The sequence below is a fragment of the Lontra canadensis genome, unplaced genomic scaffold (assembly GCF_010015895.1).
Source record: "Lontra canadensis isolate GAN:19392208 unplaced genomic scaffold, GSC_riverotter_1.0 scaffold2, whole genome shotgun sequence".
Taxonomy (NCBI): domain Eukaryota; kingdom Metazoa; phylum Chordata; class Mammalia; order Carnivora; family Mustelidae; genus Lontra; species Lontra canadensis.
The window spans coordinates 20204354-20223076 of NW_022630996.1; the positions used below are offsets into that span (position 1 = coordinate 20204354).

The following is an 18723-nucleotide window of genomic DNA, read 5'->3' on the forward strand; positions in this document are numbered from 1 at the left end:
TCACTTCTGTTCTATAGATCTGTATGTCTATTTTTTATGTCAGTACTGCATTGTCTTAATTGCTGTAGCTTTGTAGTGTGTGTTGAAATCAGGAGGGTAAGTCCTCCAACTTTCGTTTTTTTGTTGTTGTTGGTTTTTTTTTGGCAAGAATGTTTTGGCTATTATGATCTTAGCTCATAATGGTATGCTGCCTCCAAAAATAGCTATGACTCTTTTCAATGATACTGATGAGAGAGATGATTATGAAATTAGAAATGGTGAGTTTGTTGGTTTTCTTTGGGCTGTGGCATATACCTTTTGTGTAGCCTTACTGGTCACATCTTTTTTTATGTGAAAATGGGTTTGATTTTTAGAAATGACATCAAATCACTGTAGCCAGTTTGGTGAATGAGATGAGGATTGTTCAGTTGTATAAAATATTTTAGGTAAAAAGATGAATGATGATTGCAACTATATAAAAACATTTTTGAAAGTAAAGAGATGAGAAGAAAATACAAGGAGTATATAATTATGTACCAAAAAGTAGTGGAATCATGTTTTTCTCTCTCTCCCTTTCTTCCTTTTGCTCTCTCTCGTTTGTAATTTTTCGGTAATATTTTAATATTATTTTTATTGGGTAATACATTAAACACACACTTTCTGCCAGATTTCAATTTAGGTTCTGGAGTTAGAGCAGTGAAGAAAACCAACAAAATCCATTTCTTCATAGAGCTTTCTTTCTTTCTTTCTTCCTTTCCTTTTTAAAGAATTTTTATTTATTTCTTTGTTAGAGAGAGAGAGAGAACAAGCAGGGGGAGCAGAGGCAGAGGGAGAAGCAGGCTCCCTACTGAGCAAGGAGCCCGATATGGGACTCAATCCCAGGCACCTGAGATCATGACCTTAGCCGAAGGCAGATATTTAACTGACTGAGCCATCCAGGCATCCCTACATTCCTTAGATGGGGAAAACAATATATAAATAAATAAATAAAAACCAAAAAACATTGGACAGAAGCTCTATGGAGAGAAATAGGATAGAAGGGTAAAAGCAGGGTAAGAGGGAAGAAGGAAGACTGGGGTTAATATTTCACACAGGTAAGATGTCTGTAATAAGGTGGTGTTTGAGCACACACCTGGCTTAATGCATGCAGATTGTAATGTACATTTAGGGTGACTATAAAACAATTACTCAGATACTCTTGGAATCACAGATTCTCAGCATTCAAGGGGACTTTGAAATACATTAACCTTCTATCACTTCTACAAGTGGTCATCTAGGGTTTGCTTGAATACTTCCAGGAAAAATAATACATTAGCAAAAATCCATTTCATTATTTGGATGTCTCAAATCGTTAAAAAATTTTTCTTCCAATTGTGTTGAAACTAATCTCTTGAAGATCACCCAATATAGTTTAGTGTTCTCATTGGAATAACTCAAAATAAATGTAGTCTTATGTGACTTTCTTCTCTCAAATATTGGATGGCTGATGAACGACTTTGGAAATGAATCTGGAAGAGTTTTGCTCTGTGACAGCATTACTGAGAAAAACTATTATGGCCTCTCAAGGACAGTACCTTCAGAACAATGGTCCTTAGATCTCCTAATCTAATGACTCTGGTTACCATAATAATTACAATTCCTGGATGATCTTAGTTCACTGGAATCCCCACAAACTTTAAATCCATTGGATGAAATTCTGCTGAGCAGTTAAACATGACTACCTGAGCTGGCCAGACTTAAATATGATGAATAATTAAGATTTCTTTACAAATTTGTCTACCTTGAGGACAAAAAAAAAAACCCAATCAAATGTCTTCTAGGCATTGGCATTTTCTATTTCAGGGTTTTTGTTTTTGTTTTTTGTTTTACTTGATTACATTGTGTTTTGGGGTTGAATTGCTTCAAAGTCAATAATGTACCAGCCTTTTGACAATTAGCATCTTTTGTTAAAAAATTATCTATCCTGGGGAGAATTATTTTCATGGTTCTTGATTCACAGTCAGATACCCACAATTTCACACTATATCGGCGATTTCCTTTTTAGTAAAAACAGAGTTTGCTCTTTCAGTCTTTTTTCTCTTTTGGTTTCATCTTGAAAATGCTATCATCTGTTTGTTTATTCAACACACATTTACTAAGTGCCGGCTGTGTGGACAGGTACTGTGCTGGAAGCTAGGATTACAAACAGGAAAATAGAAATTGATCTGGTCCCTGCCCTCAGGAGCTCACACTCCTGGGAGAGAGGCAGACAGCTGACAGTAACACAGTGCAGGGACAGCTCAGCCAAGGTGCCCACAAAAGGAGAGACATGGGAGTACAGATGAAGAAGCAGTGCAGCCCATGTGGGGGGAGTTGGAGAAGGCACAGAAGCTGATAACAAGCTTTCCAGGCAGAGACAGCAGACTCTGAGCAAACGCACAGGAGTACGAAAGCAAATAAAAACAAAATCCAGGGCATTCTTCTGCTTAGGGGTGGGGAGAAAGTGGAGATGGGCAGAAACTGACCCTAACTCATGGACTATTTCCAAGAGAATGCCTTGGTATCTTGCCCACCAGTCTTACTTCTTCTTCTTTTTTCTTTTTGAAAAAGATTTTATTTATTCATTTGTCAGAGATAGAGAGTGCACAAGCAGGTGGAGTGACAGGCAGAGAGAGAAGCAGGTTCTCCTTTCTGCTGAGCAGGGATCCTGACTCGGGGCTCAATCCCAGGACCTTGGGATCATGACCTGAGCCAAAAGCAGACACTTAATTGACTGAACCACCCAGGTATCCCTTCTTTTTCTTTTTTAACAGCCACCAGCCTCATGGTAGATGCATATAGATGTTTTAATACTTTTTACTTGAAAGCCATGTCAAGGAGTTTTGGACTTCATTATCATCTGCTGTTCAGTGGAAGTCTTTGATGTTATCCCTGAGCCACAGTTTGCCCTCTTACATACAGGCAACCGTTAATCCCAGCAAGTGTCTTAATGTTAATGGGAACTCAACAGGAGCAAAACTCATCAGCACCTTCAAAAGTCAGCAATACCTGTCCTGCAGATCCGGTATTTCAGTGAATAGTACTTGTAGGCAGTCATCGGAGACCTCCTGCCTCCTCTTGTACGCAAGAACTGCATCAGCCCAACACTCCAGGAGACCCTTTGCCTGAAAGTGAGTTACTTCACTTGTGGGTTATATACTTTTGGCTCTCAATGTTTGGAAGTGTTGTGAGGACCTAATGATTGTTTCTGCATTTTCTTTGATAACCTTCAAATTTCAGGAAGAATTTGGTCATTTCAGGAATTCTTTGTATTTCAAAATACATAGGCATTTCTGTTGATAACATAATAGAGCAAAATGACTTACATGAATCTCTTTAATTAAAATCTCATTTCCCTGTGTCCACTGTTTTATTCTGCAGTCGGACCTTGTCAGTCACAGATTTCGTATGAGTAGTTTCAGTGATGTGAAAAGACTCCACAAAGGTCCAGATTTACAAGGACGTGTTATTTTACTGCATTAAAATTTGTTTGCCTCTGGGCGTCTCAGTGTCACCTAGAACTCAACCTGCCTCAAACCAGTATCGTGATTTCCCTCTTTCTGCTTCCCCTATCCCAAGCTCAGATTTCCTCATTTCTGAAAGTGGCATCCTCCCCACCCCCCACCCCAGTTGCTGGAGCCTGTGTGTGACCTTTGGCTCCCTCTTGCAGAAGTGGGCATAGTTAATCAACAAGGCCCAGACTCCCGGATTTTAAACAGCCCTTGAATTCCTGCTTCATTTTTGACTTCCTCTTTGCCTGAACTTGAGTCAAAGCTGCAGTCCTCATTTTCTTGGAAGACTGACATTTTCTCCTTTTCCGCAGTATAGACAGAGTAACCTTTTTTTTTTTTTAATTCCAGTATAGTTTACATACAATGTTATATTAGTTTCAGTCATTATATTAGTATAATATAGAGATTCAATAATTCTGTACATTACTCAGTGCTCATCAAGATAAGTGTACTCGTAACAGAGTAACCTTTTAAAAACACAAATCTCCTTGGGTTATTCGTTGTTTAAAATCCTTGAATGGCTTCCATTGTCCTTGGGACAGAATCTTTACTGTGCCCTATGGCCCCTCCAGCACCAGGCCTTACTGACATCACAAGTCTCAGCTGGGGTCACTTCCTGCAACTCTCACACTGGGCTTCTGAACTCCTACGTCTGCTCCATCATCCCCAGGCCATTGTCCATGCTCCACCCTGTGCCTGGAATGCCCTTGCCTCTTCTACCAGGCTCCAGGCCTGGGTCTTAAGTTAAGTCTCCCAAGGAGAGGCTTCTCCTGCTGCCCAAGGCCAGCTCAGTTTTCCCAGCTCCCACAGACTGCACTCTGGGCAGCATCCCACTTAGGATGGCTTGTTTCAAATGGATCTTTGCCCCAAAGGCATTTTTCTCCAAGGGGAGGGGCCACGCCTGCCCCATGCATTGTCCCCAAGGCTTTTTCATCATTATTAGGTGTTCAAGAAGTATGTTTAAAAAAAAAAATAAAAACAACCAGGTGAATTATTGCATAAGCAGGAGTGGATCCAAGTCTTCTAGAGCCTGGAGATTATCCAGTGTTAAACCCCACTTTAAGAATAATCGTATAAAATTATAAATACGTAATTAGGTATGAAAGTGAAGCTATCCTTAAAGCAATAATAGAATTATGACCAGTGACTAGGTCTTAGGTGATTTGAGCTGCTTTTTTCTGAGGTCTCTTTGAGCAGTTTACCAAAAAGTCTTGTAGAGGGAGTGCCTGGATGTCTTAGTAGTTAACTGTCTGACTTCGGCTCAGGTTGTGATCCTGGGGTCCTGGGATGGAGCCCCAGGTTGGGCTCCCTGCTCCGCAGGAAACCTGTTCTCCCTCTCCCACTCCCTGTTTGTGATTCCCTGTCTTGCTGTACCTCTCTGTCAAATAAATAAGAAAAATATTAAAAAAAAAAAAAAAGGCTTCTGTAGAAGGGCTGCCTAATTGTAATCCAGCTTCTCGGCTCCCCTTCCCCCACAACACCCTACTCCTCCTGTGAACCCCAATACTCACATGGGCACAGAAGCCCCCGCTTTATGGCCAGTCTGCCTGTGAGTGTGGTCTCCAACGAAGAGCAAGCCCTTCTGGCCACAGAAGCGTTTGTGTCTCATGGCATTCTTGCTCATTTCATGGAGACCTTTCTTTAAATTGTCCTCAATTTGCCAGTGAGGAAACATGGAAATCATACGCCATAGTGTCATGTGCAAAATCGGCAAACTGGAAATTCTCTTATTCTCACAAATGTCAAGTGTCTATCTACTGTTAACAAACTCTTCCTCACTTTGACCCTCCCTCCACCCCACCCCCTCCCCTTTTTTAAGGCTTATCTAATCCCTTTCAATGTACGGGTGCAAGATTGCTTTCTGTCTTGATCTAACCTATTTTACAACTTACACAGAAGGATTTGGGTTTCCAGCATTTCCTGCCAACGGTGTGTCACAAGGCTGCTGGACTACTAATGACCCCTAAGGAAGGGAAGCTCCTGACTTCCCTGCCTGTCTGCTAGGAGCGGCTCAGATAGCTCCCTGGGGGGACCTCAGGCAAAGGTCAGGCTCAGCACACACAACAACCAAACAGGCTACAGGGTTCAGATGAGAACTGGCAACACCCTTATCAAGTCTTCACTCTGAGGCCTGGCAGTCAAGCCAATCTCCAAGTGAAGCCAACTTATGTAGTGAACATGAGTCAAATTTAAAATTATTAGAGCTATTTATAAAAATAATATCTTGCAATTGTATAACATCTGCAGTTCACAACATGCTTTCACGGACGATGTGCCGGGCAGTCTTATGAACCAGCACGACCTCCGTGGAATCATTGTGTGTCTCTCCCACTTACACAGCGTGTAAGGCAGCCCTCGCTGAAAGAGATACTGTTACTTCTGCTTTACAAAGGATGGAAATGGGTTCTGAGGTTCTGAGAGGTTCCAGAAACCTCTGAAGCAGACCCATCTGGTCAGAGATACTCGCGGTTGTGTGTCAGCAGTCCAAGCTGCTTCTCACATTGAGATTTCCTTGTGCATCATTTCAAAATGTACCGAAATGAAAGACGGATGGGATGAAAAACAGAAATTTTTAATAGAGCCTCTGATGCTTTGCCTTATGTGGAGCACGTCCAATTTTCATTTGTTGAACCAATTCGAACATGGAGAGATGAGCCCCCAGGCAATCAAATGGACAGGTACACTGATCACGTGAAAACCAGAAAGGCAAAAAAACGATTTCCAGAAAAAATTCCAGAGCTGAACTTCCTCCATCCGGTCTTTCATTTTAAGCCACAGATCATTCAGTACGGAATTGCACTTGCGAAACAAGAGCAGATTTGATATATGTTATGTGGAGTTTTAATAAAAGAAATTTTACATGGGGTGTCCTGGAAGATCTGAACTTCCACCCATTTCAGTAACCAGTTACTTGTTACTTCGAGGGTTGATATTACCGTTTGGGGCAGATTTGCTCACTGTGGTATCAGGAGGAATGATGTGGATGGAGGGCCAACTCCCAAGACATGACTCTTTTCCTTGGGATGGCTCCCCTTTCAGGCTCACAAGTCCTGCAGGGAAATGGTGTCTTAAAGGGCAGAAAAGCTGACATCCTGCTATGAAGATTGGCTCAAAAGTTAAATTCAGAGCAAGAGTACAGGAATAGGGGGACTCGTTGTACCCAGGAATGGGACAGATCATGCTTGAGAGAGCTAGCTGGCTACTGAGCTTTCTCATCTGCCGTTGTATCATGAAAATCAAAGGCACTATCTTTTCACAGACTCACAGTCCCTCACTGACTTTTACCTCCATAGTTCTCCTGTGTCCTTGAGATTCATGGCCTTTTGAATGATTGCCTTGTCTCATTTTCCCCTGGCACTCGTTCCTGAATGCCACCCCCTTCTCCTTGTTCCCCTTTCCGCAGTGCCCCCAGGGAATCGGAGCTAGTTTTCAGGGGTGTCATAAAAGCCCTGACCCACTGGTAACACAATTCCTTGCCAATTTGTGCCCTCAATAGAGCAGGAAACCTTCTTCTTAGCTATCCAATATGTATGTTTCTCTATGTTTTGCAATAGCAATAATGACAACAATAATAAAACATAGGAAAGTCGTGTGACAATCAGCATGAATGTCAGAGGTTGGCAGAAAGGGGACATTTGCCCGGGTTGAGGGCCGGTGAGACGGGTGAAGGCAGCAAGCATGGCACTGCCCTTGAATGCTGTGTCATCTGCTTTTAATGGTCTTATCAGCAGCACAAAATGAATAAATCATGTGCTGCTCGCACAAGAACCAAGTGCTTCTGTCTGAGCCAGATGCTTCCATTGTTTAGTCGAGCTACCTCCCGGAAACTGTAAACATGGCATCACCTGTCAGTGAGACTTGTGCCTCCTGTTTTTCGAAAGCAATTTATTCAGATTAGTTTAGAGACCATAAAATTCACTCCCTGTAAGTGTGAAGTTCAATGGTGATTTACCAAGGTGTAAATGTGGAACATTCCCAGCACCCCACAAAGCTCCCCTCTGCAGTCAGCGTTGGCTCTCACTGCCCCCAACCCCTGGCAACCACGAACCCGTTTTCTGTCTCAATATATTTGGTTTTGTCTGGTCATTTTATATATGTGGAATCACACAGTAATGTTCTTCTGTGCCTGACTTCCTTCACCTAACCCCATGTTTTTCAGATGCATCCCCATTGTAGCATGTTGCTAAGTAGAATGTCATTGCATGGATACACCATGCTGTATGTATTCATTCGTCAGTTTGTGGACACTAAGATTGTTTGCTCTTTTTGGCTATTTCATAATAACAAATAACAAGGCTCTCCTGATCTGAACTAAACATGATGGGGGTGGTGAGAGCTTGGGATTTGGAGGTGGGAGTTTCAGGCTGAGTTCTAGCTCTGGTATTTACTACCTTAGTTAACTGTAAGGTTGTTTTCCTTATTGCAGGTAATTAACATCTTCCCTTCCCTGCTCCTCCCCTAGTCACAAGAATCAAGAATGATGAGGTCTATGGATGAAAGGCAATACTGGGCAATGAAAGGCACTGTTACTGAAGTCGTGTTTCTGGACTATATTAAAATAAATTAGCAGTTTTTCAAGATTCTGTCCACATTCATAGAACAAATGATTCAACTTCTGATCTATAGGAAAGATTTACTTGTTTCCTTGGACTGACTTGGCGTTCTCACCATCTTTTCCTCACTAAAGCCTATTACTTAGAAAAGGTTTTTTATATCATTCCACTTCTCTTAAATTTACTTGCATTCTAAACCTTCTGATTGCCAAGCAAAAGGTTGTGTTTCCTATTTAAGAGAGGATTTTCAAATATCCTAGAATCCCTGTAGGAAATCGGACTCAGTAAAGTAGAAGGTCAGATTTGATCAGGGAATCCTCCAATCCACAATTCGGTGTAGTCTCTTGGGTACTTCTCGTGAAGAGCAGAGCCCTGAAGAAAGGTCTGGGGGCAGAGCTGAGCCAGGTCGAGGGCCTTCCCATGAGTCAACGGTAGGCAAAGCCTCCAGTCAAAGGGGCTTAAAATTGTCTCTTCATTGAAACAATATTAAACCAATTGGGGTAACTAGATATTCAAGGGTATCCAGACATTTGGGAACGTAGATTGTTGACCACTGACTTCTTATAAAACAAACAAACAAAATACTTTTCTTGAGAAGCCAGTGCCGCTTCAGACAGAAAGAATCAGATACTGGTATCTTACACCCACTCAATCCCTAGGTAAGTACCACAACTAGCACCCTCTACACCTTCTACCTTATTCAACTCTATGGGCTGCTTCCAAGGAGTTTTATCTTAAATCTCATTGGGAGATCTGGAATGGAAGACTTCCAAGGCCAGAGAAATGGCTGTCCCCAGTTTACTGGAATCTAAAGCACAGAATGTGAGTACCCGTCAAGTGCCTCCAGTGGCATCACGAGCCAATCTGATATTAGAACTCAGGCGCTCCAGTGCCCAGATTCAAATTACTAGACTGTCCCCTTCCAAAAACAGCAAATCCCCAGACATCTCTAGCACTCCCTGAGGTTGCAAAACACAGGCCACTGAGGTCAGAGAAGTATTCCTCCTACACATCTTCTCCCCTGAGAAGCCTTGCTTTCTTTTACTTTTTTGATGATCAGGGATTTCCTAGCAAGAGCAGAGGTGGGGTGTTCCGTGATTGGGACAGTCCTCAGCAGTTTACATTCTAGGAATTTTCTCCAAGTATTTATAGACGATAGTGAGATGCCATATACATCTCTAACATGACTTTTCATATTTTCATGTGCAAGGATGACAATCTGCAGACATATCCTAAGACCAAGTTCTTGGCTTTTTCAAGTTTGGCCCTGGCACTGCTGCTCTGTAGTAATAATGGTGAGAACTCGAGTTTCACATACACTCACTCTAGGTTAGATCTGGCGTTTATATACTCATCTCATGTCTTGTTCAAAATGAAGCAGCTGATAATTGCTGGAGCCGAGTTCAAACTCAGGTCTGTGTGACCACAAGGTGCATATTTTCACTTCTTGCCCTCTCCGGCCCTAAAATACACTACAGCACTCTTTTGTGTGGATGTAGAATATATATGTGTATATGGCACAAAAATGTGCTGTGTATCAAAGTAGGGATATGTGCATACAGTGTTTCGTTTTTGACCCATAAAAAACTTGAAGCAGCTCAGAGTTGTTTTATGTCCTATTTCTGACTTGGAAGGTGACTATATATGTGAGAATAATGTGTCCTGAAACCAAAATCTGGACACAAATGTGTGGCAAAAGGTCAACGCTTAAGTGTGGTCTCTGGGTCTATCTTTTTTGTGGTTGCCATGCTGTCTGACCCGTATGGACAGATTTCTCCAACGCCTGGATCGAAGGGAGTGTTACCCATGAATGTTTGCTGTGCAACTTTGCTCAACATGCTCCTTCTCCCATCTTTTGCACTGTCATCCTATTGCCTAGAAACACATCCTGTGACCAGCTGAAACGACGGAACCACATTCTTCAGCGGGCACTTGGTTTCAGTGTGCTTATAAAATTATTTTAAGTCAGAAATGGAAATACTCTTTCGAGATTGCCTCTTGAGAAACTAATCGAAACACTCCCACGAGAAGTCAGAGCTGCATCCTTGAATGTGGGCTGAGAAAAAACAAAATCCACAGAGACCAAAACAACCACACACATCTTGGCATCACGGGGTGATGTCATCCAAACTCTAGCATATCCATCCCGCCATGGTTCAACGGGCACCAGGGTACCATTTTTTGGCTTCTCCTGTGGCTCAATAGGGAGAAGCAGCTGTTGCCCTTTCCCAGATAAAGTGACATATTCTGGGAGAAACAGTCCTAATGAGATAGAAATTAGTTCCCCTTACCACCCAGCCCATTCACAAACAAAAGCACAGTTAGGAAACTTCAAAATATAAGAAAAAAGGTCAAATCCATTTCAGATACAACAGTTATGTCAGGTTCATGGAAAACATCTTTCTCCTGAGTCACAAGGGTCAGAAGACCCACTTGCAAAACTAATCACATAGGCCAGGATCTGGTATCTTTACATTCAAACATTTCATGAATATACATACATAAAATGCATTAAAGAAAAATGTCACAACTTTAGTATACTAGACTTTATTTAATATCTGAAGCAGCTTGAATGTGCTTACACAAAAATACATTAAAGAAAGTGTCAATTCTTTGATTTATTGAATATCTGAAATAGCAGATAGTAGACTTACATCTCCAGTACGAGTTTTTATTTACTTAGAACAATACTTACAGGTAACAGTGCCTTTAGCCGCAACTAGAACAATAGAAGAATCATGCAATATTATACACAAAACATTGTAGTTTGAATTAAATACATTACAGCTCAAGTTATATAAAAATATATCCTCTAGGGAATACAGGAGGGTTAACACTATAGCTCTAATTTCATGGTTGTTTTTATGCTTATTCATCTGTTAAAGATAACTGAAGCTAAATACAATTTGAAAAATTCACAAACCAATCAGGTATTACCATTGGAAAAAATACAGTAACCCTAAAGATAAAAATAAATATAAGGAAAATATATTATTAAAATCTAAGAAAAACAAATCTAAATAACTACATGATTAAGGTTACATAGCCAATTCACAGATTCAGAACTATCAATTTACCATGATAGTGATGAGGTCACTGATTATTTTTGTCTGGGTCTTAGACAAAATGTACTCATTCAATATATTCAACAAATAATTATTGAACTTTGTGCTCCAGGGAATGTGTTCAGCTCTAAGAAAACACTGGAAAACAAAGCAGACAGAGCCTGCCCTCCTAGAGTTTCTAGTCTAGTGGGGCAGACGGGTGAGAACCTGGGGCCTGAAATACAGCTTGAGAAGTGCTGTGCTAGGACCTCCCCTCCCGGGGAGGGATCGTCTAAGCTGACACCTGGAGGAGGGATGAGAGGGGAAGAAGGAGATGGAAAGAGGATTCCAGGCACAGAAAAAAATTCAAAGACCCCGAGGTAAAAAAGAATGGTCTATTTCTATAATAGTGGTTCCCAAACAAAGGACCTCAGATATTTGCTGAGCCAGAATGAAATTTTCACCCATCAATGGGGAAATGAACATAATGTGGTAAGTCTTTTCAAAACTAAAGTCATTCAATTATAATAATTGGTTTTACGACCAACTGGCTTTCTGGCATTAAAATGGCCACTCTTCTATAAAATGACAGTGATAGTAGATGATAGATTTTTTTAAAAAATAGATGACTCTATTTTTGAAATTAACAAGACAGAAACTACAGGTGTATAAAATCTGAAAATCTGGGAATCACTGTTAGAAGAACAGACTTCTAACAGGTGTTTAATATGGTTAAAGGAGAGGGGTAAGGGAGAAGTCAAGAGATAAAGCTAAGGAGGAAGGCAGGGATTTGGATCAGGAAGGGCCAGGAAGAACTTTGGACTTTATCCTAAGAGCAATGGGAATGATTATAAGGGGAGTGAAACTCTACTTAGATTTGTAAAAGATCACTCTGGGATGTTGTGGGTAGAATGTGTGTGGGATGGAACAAGATGGCAGGAAGGAAGGCCAGTTAGGCAGCACTATAGTATCCCAGGTAAAAGAAGATAATAGCTAGAATTAGTGCCAAATCCGTAAGACTGAGTAGAAGAAGATGTCTTCAAGGGACAAACTTAACCAGGATTTGGTGATTTGCTATATTGGGTAAGACAAATGGGATGGTTGGAGTTGACATCCAGATTTTTCCTTAGGAAACTGTATTGATGATAATTGGGCTTAACTAATGAGCTAGAGAAGATAGGAAAGGAGCCCCCTGCCCCCTTTTTTTGGAGGAAGGTAGTGAGTTTATTTGGGGACATGTTGAGTTTGAGGTGCCTTTGTGTTTAAAGAGTCCATTAGGGGAAAAAAAAAAGTCATTAGAGGGGCACCTGGGTAGCTCAGTGGGTTAAGCATCTGCCTTTGGCTTAGGTCATGATGTCCCAGGGTACTGGGATCCCGGAGCCCCATTGGGCTCCCTGCTCAGTGGAGAGTCTCTGATTCTCCCTCTCTTTGTGACTCTCCTCCCTGCCTGTTCTCTCCCTCTCTCCCTCTCTCTCTCTCTCTCTCTGTGTCTCAAATAAATAAAATCTTTAGGAAAAAAAACAAAAGTCCAATAGAACACTTGCTTACATAGGATGAGAGAAAGAGTTGAACTTCAGATAGAAATTGTCTGGCCAACTGCATACAATTAGTTACTGAAACCATAGACATGGATGACATTTCTCCCAGAGAACACAGCACAAGAAGAAAACAGAGCTTAAGACACATACTAAGGGGTTGGCAGGAGAGAAGCACCACAGAAAGCAGCCAGAGAGAGGAGCGACCGGTCGGGGAGGTAGGTGAGAGGAGAGCCAAGAGACCAAGGTGTCCTGAAAACAAAGGGAAAACCATTTCAAGCAAGGAGCAGATAGCAGTGCCAGATGCTGCAGGACTCAGATGAAAGGACTAAGAATGCTCATTGAAATTAGCAACAAGGCAGTTATTAAAGACCTTGAGAAAGGCAGCAGAGGGAGCACATGCTAGAGGACAGTGTGTATCCGCAGGCGAGAAGGAGCTCGGTGTGGGTATAAAAGGAAAGAAAGAGCCAACAACTGGGGGTTTAAGACAGTGGTTCTTTGTTGTAGAAATGCAGGAGAGATGGATTGTAGGAGACATCTGATGGGGAGAATTTGAAGACTTGCTGGAAGTGAATATAATTAATAGAAATTCACATACAAAATACTGACTGGCTTTTTAAAAAATCACAATGTAAAGGTCTTTAAAGATGTACAATATGGTGTCCCCATAAGAACACACGATTGTTATAAAATTTGTTAATGGATTTAAATACACTTGAGTATATAAAATGATTCCAAGAAATTCTGAATGAATTTATAAATAAATTTAAAATTTAAAATTTAAAAATATTTTTAAAATCACATTTAAAATATTATCTTTTAAATCATGGCAGTTTTAGCTCTTGTCCATAGAGATCGTACTCTTTAAATAATATATATCTTTGGATGGTTCGTGGTAGAGGGAGCTTCTGCACTGAGGCTGGCTGGCGGAGTCGTTGGAGTCCCATAAGCCTTCGAATTTTTAACCGACACAAATGCTTTAATGAGCAAGGATTCTCTAAAATGTTGGGAAAAAAATAATAAAATAAAAACAATATTAGTGACTGAACTGCAAGATACAGACTGTTTTAGAATAACATTAATAAAGTCGTTCTGAAAAACAGGTATGCACCCATTAGCAACTGGCGATTTTAGGAGAAATCCTAAGTGCAATTAAACATCCCAGACCTCTCCTCCCGAAGGCAGTCTCCATGAAGACAAGTGTTTAGCTGCTTTCCGTGACAAGAGCCTGGCTCATAGTGGGTGTTCAGCCAAGATATGTTAAATGAATGAATGGAATTGACTTAAGAAAGCAAATGCTCACATCTCCTATTTATGTTTTAGAATTGAATATATAACGTGATAGAAATGATTCAGTCTTAGGTTTGTTTTAGTGTTTGACACCTAGACGTTTTATATTTTCTTTCTTTCTTTTCCCTACTGTCTTTATTTTATTATTTTTTTAATTTAATTTTTTGGGGGTCCCTGCTGGGCTTTTTATTAACATACACTGTATTATTTGTTTCGGGGGTACAGGTCTGTGAATCATCAGTCTTACACAATTCACAGTACTGACCATAACACATACCCTCTCCAAACATTTTATATTTTCGAAAAAAAATCTAATGTTACTTAAATATTTGATTTTAACTCTTCCTTTCTCTAAATTACAACACTGATATATTATTCCAGCAGTACGAGCTAATGAAAAGGCAGCAGAGCACAGATCTTAGCTGTGGGCTTTGGACTGTTGGCATGGATTTAAATCCTGGCTCTGCCACTTAGTGTCTGTGTGACCATGAACTTAACCTCTGTGATCTCAGCATTCTCACCTGTGAAATGTGGATAATGATGCGACCCATCTTGTAGGGTTGTTTGAAGATCAAATAAGTTAATTTATGTGAAGTATTAGAAAACTGGTTGGCACTTTGTAATCACTCAATAACGCGAGCTATCACTCAGTTCAGTAATAAAAGACATCACATTTCCACTGCCTTTGTGATTAGAAACAAATTATCTTCTTAAAAAAATTAAAACAATGTTTTTCAAAAACTATGGAGGCAGAATTATTCTTACTCAAATAGGCAAAATAAGCCCATCTTTTCTTAAAAAAAATTGTATTTTATTTTCTTCTTTAACAAATGTATGGTTTTACATATGTCTGGAGGAATCCTGACATCCAGTGGTTAGCCACACTCACAGCATTCAACTGACTTCCTCTCCAGTTGCATTAATGAGTGACTGAAACAATATAACACCTTCCTGGTATTCTTCTTCCTTAGATCGCCTTTTTACAGTCATCAGAATTGGTTATTCTTTTGTAATATAAACACATGGACAATTAATTGCCAGTTAGAAGCAAACTCTCTTCTGCCTATGACAGGAAGCACAGTGCTGTTGGAGAGAGTGGTTTCAAGTAAGAAGGACACGGGTTCAAGTCTTTGCTTTGTTGTTTTCTAGGTCTGTAACTCTAGGTAATTTATGTATTTAAGACTTCCGGGTTTGTTTGTCTGTTTTCCCTCTTAAAATCTCCAAAATGTTTTAACCTTCTTATTGCAAAATAAAATATAAAATGACTACACACAGGTATAGCTTCATAAGTTATTATTAGTGATTATGAGATGAACATCTTTAATCACCTCCCACACCATGAATAGAAGAATTTCCTCAGTCGTCCCAGAAGTCCCTCCATAATCCATTGCAATCTTCCTTCATTCCTTCCCTGTAAGTTACCACGATTTGGACTATTATGGTCATCTCTTCATTTTTATTTATTTTTTAAGATATTGATGTTAGTTTGTTTTTTAGTAATCTTTACACGCAACATGGAGCTGGAATTTTACAACCCCAGACTGCTCCACCGACCGAGCCAGCCGGGCTCCCCAGGTAATCATTTCCTTTAGAGCTTCATCAACTAAGTGTGCTATCCCTGTGCCACTGTATTGACTATATATATATATATTTTTTTTTTTTTTAATTTGTTAGGAACTTTAAGTCTCTTAATCCACAAGTTCTTTTCTCCACCTTCTTGTCTTTCTTTCGATTCATCTTTGAAGAACCAAAAAGCCCTGCAGTTTCCCACAGCCTAAACTTTTCGGATTGCCTTCTCATGGTGGAGCTCCATGTTTCACGGCTATTTCTATTTCTTGCAAATTGACAGCTGGATCCAGAGACTTGAGCAGACTCAGGTTTGACCTCTTTGGCAAAATGATAGCTGGTGCTGTGTTCTTTCATCAAGGGCCACATGACAAGAAATTAGGAGGAGCTGATGCTTGGTGATTATGTCCATTAGCTGACTGGGGGCAGCAAAGTGGTGACATCTAATTGTATCATTTCTTTTTTATTTATTATTTGGAATATTTTTATAAAGAGATGCCTTGGCTCATCTACTCTTCGGTTACTAGTGGCACAAATCATATAGATAAGGCAGAATAAATGCTCAAATCTTTTATCAATTTTCAAGATAATGAATTGATTTTTCTTACTCTCTAGAGCTGACCGATTTTTAAAATATCCTATTTAAACATATTCAGTTGCTTTTAATTCACTGAATAATTACCCTTTGGAAGCCAAATTGTCCCATCTTTGGCCAGTAGGAGCCTCTTCAAGTTGGCTCCTAAATTCTTTTGGCGTGTCTGGTAGTCTTTGAGAGTTTCTTTGCAACATAGAATGACAGATATTCCATGTTCATCTTGCACATTCCTTCCTGAGACCTGAAATCATCCTTTCTTTTTTTCCCCCCTAGGAAATGGTCATTCAAGACCACAATCTAGGGATGTTAATCACATCCCTAGTTTGCCATTATTTCTAAGTTTACCATTATTTCTAAGCCTTTACTGTAGACAGACAGATACACACACACACACACACACACACACACACACACACAAACACACTTTAGGTAAAATAGCTTGAGTTCATACTGATACTTCCAATTCAATTCAGTACTACTAGATTTTTCTTTAACCTTTTACATCTGTGTTTCCTTTCTTCCACACTGACAATCCTTTGTATTCTCAAGGATATCACAAGAATATCACACAGTCACTCACTTACTGAATGCATCTCTAATTCTCGGATAACAATATTAATATGATGCTACCACCACTAATTTAGTATCTTTAAAAAATGTTTTTATGTGTGTTCCCCCATTTTAAAATCGTCGTGTCATACCCACAGTATCTGAACATTCAACCCTACATATTAGATCTCCTCCCTTTTAGCTCACACTTGGTCTTAGTATTCTGTCTAATGCTCAGTACTAGTCCTTATGTCATTACTTCTCTGGTTATTTTGGTTTGTCTGAAGCTCATTTCCTACGGCATTCTTCAGAAGGTGAGCAGAGGAACAATATTGCCTGGGAGAATCTGATTTTTTTTCCCTCAGAAGTCAGTTGTTCTTTTTGCCTACATGACCAAAGGAAATAGTAATTTGTATTTTGTCTTTTCTTTTTATTACAAATCTTTCTTGTAATACAGGTTTTTTGTTTTGTTTTGTTTTGTTTTTAGATTTTTATTTATTTATTTGACAGACAGAGATCACAGGTAGGCAAAGAGGCAGGCAGAGAGAGGAAGGGAAGCAGGCTCCCTGCTGAGCAGAGAGCCTGATGTGGGGCTCGATTCCAGGACCCTGGGATCATGACCTGAGCCGAAGGCAGAGGCTTTAACCCACTGAGCCACCCAGGCACCCCGTAATACAGGTTTTTGTATTTATTCTGTTCCCTCAATTTTGTTTTCCTTTTTAAGGAAACCTATTGTTCATTTCTTCATTCTTTATCACCTGTCTTCAATATCTGTCATTGACTTTCAATCCTTTGATCTATTACTTCATTTCTATTTTATTTAAATGTTTTTCTTCCACTTCAGCTTCTGTTTCTCTGAAGGTATTATCTATTGCATTATTAGTTCTTGCTTTCATTCTAGTTCAGTCTTTAAATTTGAAATTAACTTTTTCTTTTTATTTCTAATTCATCCCTCAGTTCTGCTACCCGATTTCTGAATTTGTCAATAAACACCTGAGAGAGAGCATATCAAGAAGGATAACTCTAGGGACCCCTGGGTGGCTCAGCTGGTTAAGCCGCTGCCTTTGGCTCAGGTCGTGATCCCAGCGTCCTGGGATCAAGTCCCACATTGGGCTCCCTGCCCAGCAGGGAGTCTGCTTCTCCCTCTGCCTCTGCCTGCCTCTCTGTCTGCCTGTGCTCACTCTCTCTGACAAATAAATAAATACAATCTTAAAAAAAAAAAGGATAACTCTAATTCATTCCATTCACTCATTTACTCAGTATTTATTATTTACTACTCACTAATTATCATGCAAAGTCCTCAGAATAAAAAAAAAATAGATGCCTGTTCACATGGGGATTACAGTCTACATATCTTATGGTATTATAAGAGTTACCTCTTAAAAAAATGAGTTCTAGCTGAAATGTTAATACAGTTATAGTAGTACTCATTACACAAAGAATTGGAAAGTATCAAGAAAAGCAAAAAATTAGCATCTTATATCAGACGAAGTATTAAGGATGATTTAAAAACCCAGATAATTCTGAAAATGTAGCAGCACTATGATGACATTAAGAGACTTCACCTATATACATTCTTCAGGAAAAAAATTCATAGGCAAAACTTTTTCCTTTTTTTACCTAGTATTTGACGGATTTCTGGCCATTCTCTCTGTACTTCTAGTGCAGACTTCAGCTTAGCGCACAGAGGAATATAATCCATGTAATCGATTAACACACGAATAACGCTGCCTACCAAGTGTTTCATCCAAGGAACTGTAATAAACTCACAGAACTGAGAGAATTGATAAAATTTAATTTAGTAATACATTTAATAGACTAGGTACATAAGCATTCAATTTTGTTACGAAAAATTACTTTGTCTTTTTACAGAAAATAAAGTACCCTCCTTGTAACGAACAAAAAGTAAAAATAAACTGCTTATATCTGTCAAACTCTGAGCCCTGAAGCCATATGCCTGACTCTCTGGTGTTTGCAATCAACAGAACATGGAAGAATCATGTTTCTTCCCATGATTCTTCTTTCCATGTTTCCATCCCCAACATTCCACCAACTAGACATAAATGATGAATTGCATACATT

General features: G+C 39.8%; 1 protein-coding gene across 6 annotated transcripts in view; it reads right to left on the reverse strand.

Moving 5' to 3' along the window:
• Positions 1-13425: 13425 nt before the first annotated feature.
• The window catches only part of ASB15 (ankyrin repeat and SOCS box containing 15), a 30246-nt gene continuing 24948 nt past the window's right edge, over positions 13426-18723 (reverse strand). For 5 of the 6 annotated variants that reach the window (XM_032870228.1, XM_032870188.1, XM_032870221.1 and 2 more), the window contains 2 exons: positions 18262-18415; positions 13426-13638 (listed from right to left, as the gene is read on the reverse strand). In XM_032870228.1, the coding sequence (XP_032726119.1) occupies positions 13466-13638; positions 18262-18415 (327 nt within the window). In that variant the 3' untranslated portion in view covers positions 13426-13465. The remainder of the gene's footprint in view (positions 13639-18261; positions 18416-18723) is intronic. The other variant, XM_032870236.1, reaches the window with a different exon arrangement.